General features: G+C 37.0%; 1 protein-coding gene across 1 annotated transcript in view; it reads right to left on the bottom strand.

The window, feature by feature from the left end:
- Positions 1 to 11,022, bottom strand: part of LOC131558323 (neuroepithelial cell-transforming gene 1 protein-like) — a 40,491-nt gene that overhangs the window by 1,490 nt on the left and 27,979 nt on the right. The window contains exons 2-3 of the mRNA XM_058805973.1: positions 9,008 to 9,074; positions 5,855 to 5,914 (exon numbers count right to left, since the gene is read on the bottom strand). Coding sequence (XP_058661956.1) covers positions 5,855 to 5,914; positions 9,008 to 9,074 — 127 coding nt within the window. The remainder of the gene's footprint in view (positions 1 to 5,854; positions 5,915 to 9,007; positions 9,075 to 11,022) is intronic.

Genomic DNA, 11,022 nt, shown 5'->3' with positions numbered 1-11,022 from the left:
TTGAAAACAGAATTCTCAAAGATTTGCTGGATCTGGTTGGGTTTTGAGTAAAAATAAGGAAATAAATCAAAATAAAGGCTAAAATCAAAATAAATTTCATAGCTCTGGATGATCCCCTGGCCATTCCACATTCGCAGTGTGTGGAATAATCTGGATATGGGAGCTTTAAAAAGCATTAAAAATTGCTCAAGTTTTTCAGAAAAAAAATCCAATAATTAAAAATAAAATCTCAATTAATTAAAAAACCTAATTAATTGAAAATTAAATAATCCCCTTAGCTTTATTTTAAAAGCATACAGGGTGGGGTGGAAAAATTGGGATTTTTCAGCTAAATGTGCTGGAGCTGGAATCCCATTTTTGCTGCAGATTTAGAGGGAAAAACCTTGAAAAATCAATTTATCAGGGGCTGAAAATAGATGTGGTTTGATCAGAATGTGACTGAATTATTGTGATTTTCTTTTGTGATTTTATTTCAGTGGGATGGAGCCAAATTTGAGGGTTTGGGCTCATTTTGGTTAAATGGAGACAGAGGAAAGAACAATTTTGGGACTATATATTTTGAAATTTTAATAATCTTGGAGAGTTGGGATCAAAAAGCCTGGAAATTCTAATTCCAGCAGCACCATTCATGTATTTAGCAAATTTTCTACAAAATAATCCAGAATAACTAATTCTGAATAAGTAATTCAGAATAAATAATTCTGAAGAAATTATTCAGAAGCAATTTAGAATAACTAATTCAGAATAATGAATCCAGAATAAATAATTCAGAATAATCCAGAGTAACTAATTCAGAATAAGTAATTCAGCAGAAATAATCCAGAATAACTAAATCTGAATAAATAATTCAGAATAAATAAACTGGAAAAAATTGACAGAATTAATAATTCAGAATAATTAATTCTGAATAGGTTATTTAGAATAAATAATCGAGAAAAAATATTCAGAATAAATAATTCAGAATAATTAATCCTGAATAGGTTATTCAGAATAAATAATCCAGAAAAAGTTGTCAGAATAACTAATTCAGAAGAATTAATTCTGAATAGGTTATTTAGAATAAATAATCGAGAAAAAATATTCAGAATAAATAATTCAGAATAATTAATCCTGAATAGGTTATTCAGAATAACTAATTCAGAATGAGTAATTCAAAAGAAATAATCCAGAATAACTAATAAAAATAAACAATCCAGAATAACTAATTCTGAATAAGTAATCCAGAATAACTAATCCAGGAGAGAAAAAAAACCAGAATAAATAATTCGGAATAATCCAGAATAACTAATTCAGAATAATTAATTCAGAAGAAATAATCCAGAATAACTAATTCAGAATAATCCAGAATAACTAATAAAAATTAACAATCCAGAATAACTAATTCTGAATACGTAATTCATAATAAATAATCCAGAAAAAAAAATCAGAATAAATGATTCAGAATAATGAATTCTGAATAAGTAATTCAGAAGAAATACTCCAGAATGAGTAATTCAGAATAAACAATCAAGAATAAATAACCCAGAAGAAATCATTCAGAAGAAAAAGTGATTCAGGAGAATGAATTAATTCAGAAATGCAAATGAGGTGACATCAGCAGGGTGCCCTGGCCATGAGGTCACACAGGAAATGCCCCACCAGCAAATTGCCTTTAATCTCAGCCTAATAAACCTTAAACCTCACTTAGCTAAACCTCAACTAAAGAGGTGTTACACAGGAAAATTCCTTTTTTCTTCCTTCCCCTCTCCAAAGGATCAGGAGGGACAGAGGGAAAATGGGGAGGGATTTGTCCCTCAGAAAAGCAGAAAAAGCTTCACCTCAGGACAGTGGGGGATGAAGGAGTTTTTCCACAAGAAAAGTGGGAAAAGATTCACTTTGGGAGGGATGAAGGAGTTTTTCCCTCAGAAAAGCCTCACCTCAAGATGGATGAAGGAATTTTTCCCTCAGAAAAGGAGGAAAAGCTTCACCTCAGGACAGATAAAAGAGTTTTTCCCTCTGAAAAGAAGGAAAAGCCTCATGTCAGAAGGGATGAAGGAATTTTTCCCCAAGAAAATCAGGAAAAGCTACACCTCAGGATGGATAAAGGAGTTTTTCCCTCAGAAAATCAGGAGAAGATTCACCTCAGGACAAATTTAGGATTTTTTTCCCTCAGAAAAATGGGAAAAAGCTTCACCTCAGGACCAATTTAGGATGTTTTTCCCTCAGAAAAGGAAGAAAAGCTTCATGTCAGGATGGATGAAGGAATTTTTCCCCAATAAAAGCAGGAAAATCTGCACCTCAGGAGATTGGGAAGGAATTTTTTCCCTCAGAAAAGTGGGAAAAGCTTCACCTCAGAACAAATTTAGGAGATTTTCCTTCAGAAAAGGAGGAAATGTTTCACCTCAGGACAGTGGCAATGAGTTTTTCCCTAAGAAAAGTGGGAAAAGCTTCACCTCAGGATGGATGATGAAATTTTTCCCCAAGAAAATCAGGAGAAGCTTCCCCTCAGGAGGGATGAAGGAATTTTTCCCTCAAAAAAGCAGGAAAAGCTCCACCTCAAGAGGGATGAAGGAGTTTTTCCCTCAGAAAAACAGGAAAAAGCTTCACCTCAGGACAAATTTAGGAGATTTCCCCTCAGAAAAGGAGGAAAAGCTTCACCTCAGGACAGTGGGAATGAGTTTTTCCCTGAGAAAATCAGGAAAAGTTTCACCTCAGGAGATGGGGAAGGAGTTTTTCCCTCAGAAAAGTGGGAAAAGCTCCACCTCAAGAGGGATGGAGTTTTTGCCTCAGAGAAACAGGAAAAAGCTTTACCTCAGGACAAATTTAGGATTTTTTTCCCTCAGAAAAGGAGGAAAAGCTTCACCTCAGGACAGATAAAAGTGTTTTTCCCTCTGAAAAGTGGGAAAAGCTTTACCTCAGGACAGTGGGAAGGAATTTTCCCCTCAGAAATGCAGGAAAAGCTTCATCTCAGAATGTGTGAAGCAATTTTTCCCTCAGAAAAATGGGAAAAAGCTTCACCTCGGACAAATTTAGGATTTTTTCCCTCAGAAAATGAGGAAAAGCTTTTCATCAGTACAGTGGGAAGGAATTTTTTCCTCAGAAAAGCCTCACCTCAGAATGGCTGAAGGATTTTTTCCCTCAGAAAATCAGGAAAAGCTTCACTTCAGGATGGATGAAGGAATTTCTCCTTCAGAAAAGCTTCACCTCAGGACAGATAAAGGAATTTTTCCCTCAAAAAATCAGGAAAAGCTTCAGGAGTGATGAACTTTAGGAAGGATGAAGGAGTTTTTCCTTCCGAAACGCCTCACCTCATGACAGTGGGAAGGAGATTTTCCCTCAGAAAATCAGGAAAAGCTTCACCTCAGGACAGTAGGAAGGAATTTTTCCCTCAGAAAAGTGGGAAAAGTTTCACTTAGGAGGGATGAAGGAGATTTCCCTCAGAAAAAGAGGAAAAGCTTCACCTCAGGACAGTGGGAAGGAATTTTTTCCTCAGAAAAGCCTCACTTCAGAAAGGATGAAGGATTTTTTTTCCTCAGAAAAGCAGGAAAAGCTTCACCTCAGGACAAATTTAGGATATTTTCCCTCAGAAAAAGACAAAAAGCTTCACCTCAGGACAAAAAATATAGGATTTTTTCCTTCAGAAAATGAGGAAAAGCTTTACATCAGGATAGTGGGAAGGAATTTTTCCCTCAGAAAAGCCTCACCTCAGAATGGATGCAGGAGTTTTTCCCTCAGAAAAGTGGGAAAAACTTCACCTCAGGAGGTATGAAGGAAATTTTCTCCAATAAAATCAGGAAAAGTTCCACCACAGGACAGATGGAATGGAGCCTTCCCCTCAGAAAAGCAGGAAAAATTCACCTCAGGACAGTGGGAAGGAATTTTTCCCTCAGGAAAAAAAGGAAAAGCTTCACCTCAGGAGGGATGAAGGAGTTTTTTCCTCAAAAAAGTGGGAAAAGATTCACTTTGGGAAGGATGAAGGAATTTCTCCTTCAGAAAAGCTTCACCTCAGGACAGATAAAGGAGTTTTTCTCTCAAAAAAGTAGGAAAAGTTTCAGGAGGGATGAACTTTAGGAGGGATGAAGGAGTTTTTCCTTCAGAAAGGCCTCACCTCATGACAGTGGGAAGATTTTCCCTCAAAAAATCAGGAAAAGCTTCACCTCATGAGGGATGAAGGAATTTTTCCCTCAAATAAAAAGTGGGAAAAGCAGAAAAGCTCCACCTCAGGACAGTGGGAAGGAGTTTAGCCACAAGAATGCAGCAAAAGCTTCAGGTCAGAAGGGATGAAAGAGTTTTTCCCTCAGAAAAATGGGAAAAAGCTTCACCTCAGAACAAATTTAGGATTTTTTCCCTCAGAAAAAAAGGAAAAGCTTCACCTCAGGACAGATGAGAGAGTTTTTCCCTCAAAAAAGCAGGAAAAGCTTCAGGAGGGATGAACCTCAGGAGGGATGAAGGAGTTTTTCCCTCAATTAAAAAGCAGGAAAAGCAGGTAAAGTTTCACCTCAGGAGGGATGAAGGAGTTTTCCCTCAGAAAAGGAGGAAAAGCTTCACCTCAGGACAAATTTAGGTTTTTTTTTCCTTCAGAAAAGGAGGAAAAGCTTCACCTCAGGACAGTGGGAAGGAATTTTTCCCTCAGAAAAGCAGGAAAAGCCTCACCTCAGAATGGATGAAGGAAATTTTCCCTCAGAAAAATGGGAAAAAGCTTCACCTCAGGACAAATTTAAGATTTTTTTCCCTCAGAAAAGGAGGAAAAGCTTCACGTCAGGACAGTGGGAAGGAGTTTTTCCCTCAGAAAAGCTTTACCTCAGGACTAATGGAGGACATTTTCCCTCAGGAAAAAAAAAGGCGGGAAAAGCAGGTAAAGTTTCACCTCAGTAGTGATGAAGGAGTTTTTCCCCAAGAAAATCAGGAAAAGCTTCACCTCAGGACAAATTTAAGATTTTTTTCCCTCAGAAAATCAGGAAAAGCTCCACCTCAGCTCAGTAAATCCCTTTAATCCCCGACTTTAAGGACAATTTCCCACCCAGCCAGTCCAGCTGGTTCTCACCCCCACCCAGGGCACTGAAATCAAAATAAAACAGCATTTGAAGAGGCTTTGCAGAGTTTGCCTTCCTGGCCCTTGAGAAATGCTGATTTTGTGGGGAAAACACATTTATTTCACCCAACATCCAACCTGGGGTGGGTTTGGAATTCTTGGGATTGGGGCAGGAGCAGCAGTGTTGGGAGAGGAGGACTTCGAAGCCCTGACCCTTGAAAAATGTTAATAAAAATATTAAAAATTGTGTTTTATGGCCAAAAAACACAATTAAAAAGGAGAACTGAACACAAAAAAAAGTTTTTGAGAGTTTTCTGATTCTCAAAGGAAGTTGGAAACTGGTTTGGTCAGCATTTCAAAAGAATTTTAATGAATATTTATATTTCAATAACTCCCAAATTTCAGCTTTTACAGAGCTCTGGCGTCATGGAAAGGATCTTTAAATATTTGGATGCATTTTAAAATGCCAAGAAAACAGGAATTGCACCTTTGCTCCTGCCAGGAGCTCAAAGTGCTGCAGCGGGAGGGCACCAAAAATGATATTTTATAGGCAAAACTCATTTATTTCACACCACATCCAACCTGGGGTAGGTTTGGAATTTGGGACTGAGAAAGGAGCAAACCCAAAGGGGCACGACCCTAAATTCAAACCACAAAAAACTCCACAGAAATTGCCAAAAGAGGGGATTGGAAGTGTTGCAAATTCATTTTTAGGTGCTGTAAATTCGTTTTTAGGTGCTGTAAATTAATTTCTAGGAGCTGTAAATTAGTTTTTATGTGCTGTAAATTCATTTTTGGGTGTTGTTAATTGATTTTCAGGTGTTGTAAATTGATTTTCAGTACCTTAAAGTCGAGGCTGCTCAGGCTGACGGCGTCGTCGTCCTTCTCTCGGCGCTTCCTCTTCTGTGAGAAACCAAACACAATTATGGGTTTGGGGTCAGAAATGTAATTTTAAATACAGTAATCTGGAGATATTTCCTTTTTTTACATCCCCAGCTAAGTGTAAGAACTCAAAAATTAAAAGTTGAACACAATTTTTTTTTTTGTTATTTAATGAAGTTTGGCACCTGGAAATTAAATTATTTGTCTTGAAGCTTCTCATCCCTTAATTCTGGCTGGGAATTGAGTTTTTATGTAGGAAATGGCAGCAGCAGGGACCACGGGGAAATGATTTGGGATTTATTTCAAGTATGAAATCCTGGAATGGTTTGGATTAAAAGGGGTTTTAAAAATCATCCTGTTGCAAACCAAAATCACCTCCACTACCCCAGGGTGCTCCAACATGACACTCCAGGGATCCAGAAGTTCTGGATTTATTTTATTATTTTATTTATTTATTTATTTATTTTTAATTATTTTATTTTATTTTTGGGAGATAAAAATGAGGTTTTTGGCCTGGGAATTCTCAGTTCTTCTCCCTTCCCAAGAACAGAACCATTGGAATAATGATCAACAAAATCTCCACTGAAATTCCTGATATTTCCCACTGGTTTTGGAATATTAAGTAGAAAATTCCCCTTCTCATGGCCTCCAAATCCTGTGGAAAAAATTCCTTTTCCCAATTTATTAAAGTAGAAAATTCCCCTTTGCATGGCACCGAAATAACTTTTCCCAAAGTTATTAAGGGGGAAAATTTCCCTTCTCCCACACCCAAATCTTGTGGAAAAAATTCTCTTTTCTAAAATTATTAAATTAGAAAATTCCTCTTCTCACAGCCCCCAAATTCAGTGGAAAAATTCCTTTCCCAAAATTATTAAAGTAGAAAATTCCTCTTTTTCCCAGCCCCCAAATTGTGTAGAAAAAACTCTTTTTATTAAAGTTATTAAAGGGGCAAATTTCCCTCCTCATGGCCCCCAAATTCAATGGAAAAATTCATTTTCCCAAATTTATTAAAGCAGAAAATTCCCCTTTGCATGGCACCCATATCCTGTGGAAAAAATTCCTTTTCCCAACGTTAATAAGGTAGAAAATTCTTCTTCTTCCAGTCCCTAAATTATATGAAAAAAATTCCATTTCCCAAAGTTATTTAAGGGGAAAATTCCCCTTCTCCCATCCCCAGATTGTGTGGAAAAAATTTCTTTTCCCAAAGTTATTAAATGGGAAAATTCTCATTTTTCAGTCCCCAAATTAAGTGGAAAAAATTCCTTTCCCCCAAGTTGTTAAGGGGGAAAATTTCTCTTCTCCCATACCCAAATCTTGTGGAAAAAATTCCCTTTTGTAAAATTATTAAATTAGAAAATTCCCCTTTTCCCAGCCCCCAAATTGTGTAGAAAAAATTCTTTCCATTAAAGTTATTAAAGGGGTAAATTTCCTTTCTCATGGCCCCCAAATTCAATGGAAAAATTCCTTTTCCAAATATATTAAAGCAGAAAATTCCCCTTTGCATGGCACCCAAATCCTGGGGAAAAATTCCTTTTCCCAACGTTATTAAATGGGAAAATTCTCATTTTTCAGTCCCCAAATTAAGCGGAAAAAATTCCTTTTCCCCAAGTTATTAAGGGGGAAAATTTCCCTTCTCCCATACCCAGATTGTGTGGAAAAAATTCCTTTTCCCAAAGCTGCTAAGGGGAAAATTTCCCTTTTCCCATACCCAAAATCCTGTGGAAAAAAAATTCCTTTTCCTAAAATTATTAAAAATTAGAAAATTCCCCTTTTTACAGCCCCAAATTCAGCAGAAAATTCCTTTTCCCAAAGTTATTAAAAACTCCCCTTCTCTCAGACCCCAAATCCTGTGGAAAAAATTCCTTTTCCCAAATTATGAAACCCTCAGACCCAATTTAAGGACTTTATGGAGCAGAAACTTAAAAAAAAATTACTCAGGAAGGAAAATGAAAATATTTTGGGATTTTATTTCTGAGCAGGGCTGAAAATGGAATTTCAAGGATTGTGAGGAAAGCTCCAGGAAAATCGAAAATAATTCCAGTTAAATTCTCCTTTTTGCCTCATTCCAGGTGTGGAATATTTTGGTTTGCAAGGATCAGAAAAGCTTTTGGTGCTTTTTGCCCAACTGAAGTCAGAAACTTTAATGAGGTTTTAGGATCATTAAATCCACAATTTTCTCCAATTTCCCAGAAATAAATCCTCAAAAATTAAACTGAAATTTAATCAAATTAAATGAAGGGAAAATAAATTAAATGAAGGGAAAGATTCCATGAGGAATTTTGCTTCCACTCAGAGGATCTTACACCCAAACTGATTTAATTTTTTCTTAGAATTCTGTAGAATTCCCTAAAATTCCATCCCACTTTGGCAGACACGGAAAAGTCTTACAATTTTAATTTCTTCCCAAGCCAGGTTCATTTTCCAACCTTTTGACCAAACAACGCCATAAATTATTCCATAAAAAGAGGATTTTTGGGACTGGCATAGGAATATTTGGGAAAAAAATCCCTTTTAATTTGTGTTATTGGAGCACAGAACTTTCAGATTTCAAAAGAGAATTTTTGAGGCTTTGTCGTAGTTAAAAATTGGGTTTGATTGAGCTGAAAGTTTCTAAAATTGAGTAAAGTTTGAATTTAGGAGAATTTGGGGGTTTGGTGGTTGGGCTTGGGAAGGGAAATTCTGTAGGTGTGAGGATGGGAGCAGCAGGTCAGGGAATGAGCTGCAATCCCACCAACCCCAACACTCCCAGAGGGAAACTCCTGAGGGAACCCTTCCCTGTCTGCTCCAGGCCTTGGGAACAAAGGATGGAAAAGAAAATTCACAAAATTTCCCTCTGAGGAGCTCCCCACACCAATAAAATCCTGATTTTTTTGCATTTATTAAATAAAACCCCTCATTTTATTTCCCCACTTGCCAGGGCTAAAACAAATCACAAAAATCAGGAATTCAGCCAGGAAAATGTCCAGAATTTCCCTGAATTTCCTCAGGAACCTGGAAAACTCAGGAATTATTCCAAGGAAAATGTTGATTTTCCTTCTTTTCCAGAGAGTTTTCACCTCTGGATTTTGCTTTTCCTTCACATCTGGATTTGGCTTTTCCAGCTGTTGCACTCACCAGGGTGAAATCCCAGTGTGGGCCTGGAGTCAGGAATGTGAAGGAGCTGCCTCGTCTCAGAGGGTACCTGTGAGCAGAAAAAGAAATTATTAATATTAATATTAATATTAATATTAATATTACACTGTCATTATTTTCCTATTGTTGTTATTTTTACTATTGTTATTATTTTCCTATTATCAAATTATTATTACTATTATTATTATTATCATTATTTTCTTCTTCTTCTTCTTCTATTATTTCCCCTATTTAGTTTTCCTATTTTTCTTTTCCTGTTATTATTATTTTCCTATTATCAATTTCCTATTATTATTATTATTATTATTAGATTATCATCATCATCATCATCATCATCTTCTTCTTCTTCTTCTTCTTCTTCTATTATTTCCCCTATTTAGTTTTCCTATTTTTCTTTTCCTGTTATTATTATTTTCCTATTATTATTAATTTTCTATTATTATTAATTTCCTATTATTATTAATTTCCTATTATTATTATTATTATTATTATTATTATTATTATTATTATTATTATTATTATTATTATTATCATCATCATCATCATCATCATCACCTTCTTCTTCTTCTTCTTCTTCTTCTATTATTTCCCCTATTTGGTTTTCCTATTTTTCTTTTCCTGTTATTATTAATTTTCCTATTATTCTTTAATTCCTGCAGAATTGATGAATTCCACGTTTTCCAGCAGCTCCAAGACAAGGAAAGGTGGAGTTTTTTGGGAAGGAGGAAGACAAAAGATTTGTCAGCATTCCCCACCAAAATTTAGAAATTTGGATTCAAAATCTTGATTTTTTGTAATAAAAAGGGGTTCGGTGTAAAACTTCCCACTGGGAATTGCATGAAAACCTCTTTTTGATGCCAAATTTTAAAAATAAAGGAAGGACACAACAGGAAAATTAAAAACTAATCCGAATTTAGAGCCTCATTTTCCTATTTTGAGCAGGCAGCCTTGGAGCTGCCATGAAACCCCAGCTGGAACTGCCCTGGGGGATTTCCTGCAGGGGATTTTCCTGCAGGTGAGAGGGGGCACACAAAGGGCCCTTTGTAACCCCAGCTCTGGACAAAGCTGAGCCTTTATTGCACCTGAGCAAACAAACTCTGCTCCCACCTTTCACCCTCTGCTGCATTGAGGGAAGTTTTTCCAGGATTTTTTCCAGCTTTTCCTGCCCAGAGGATGGGGGGATCTGTGTCTCTTGGTGGGGTTTTAGTCCCAAGTAGGTCACACAGTTTTTTCCCACTTTTTTTGGGGAGATTTCCCCTTTTTCTCTCTGGCATCTCTTCCTCATCCTCACCCTGAGATCCCACAGGATTATGGAAAACCTGGGAATAACCAAGGGCTGGAAATCTGAATTTCAGGGATTTTATTCATTTAATTCCCAATTTTTGGGGAAGGAATGTGTCTGATCCCAAATGGGACACACAATTTTTTCCCCACTTTTTGGGGGGGAGATTTCCCCCTTTTGTGGGTTTTTTCCTCCTCTTCTTCATCCCAAGATCCCATGGGATTATGGAAAACCTGGGGCTGCAAATCCTCTGAGTTTCAGGGATTTCACTCCCTTCATTCCCAAATTCTGGGGCGGGAATGTGTCTGATCCCAAATGGAACACACAACATTTTCCCACTAATTTTTGGGAGATTTCCCCTTTTTCTCTCTGGCATCTTCTTCTCTTCCTCATGCTGAGATCCCACAGGATTATGGAAAACCTGGGAATAACCAAGGGCTGCAAATCCTCTGAGTTTCAGGCATTTCACTCCTTTAATTCCCAGATTCTGGGGAAGGAATGTGCCTGATCCCAAATGGTCCACACAAGTTTTTTCCCACTTTTTTTGGGGAGATTTCCCCCTCTTGTAGCTTTTTTTCCTCCTCTTCTTCATCCCAAGATCCCATGAGATTGTGGAAAACCTGGGAATAAACAAGGGCTGCAAATACTCAGCATTCCCCACATGGATTCCTGCACCCAGGATTCCCACATGGATTCCCCACATGGATTCCCCACA

Source organism: Ammospiza caudacuta, chromosome 5 (assembly GCF_027887145.1).
Source record: "Ammospiza caudacuta isolate bAmmCau1 chromosome 5, bAmmCau1.pri, whole genome shotgun sequence".
Taxonomy (NCBI): Eukaryota; Metazoa; Chordata; class Aves; order Passeriformes; family Passerellidae; genus Ammospiza; species Ammospiza caudacuta.
This window is presented reverse-complemented; position numbering and strand designations above follow the sequence as displayed.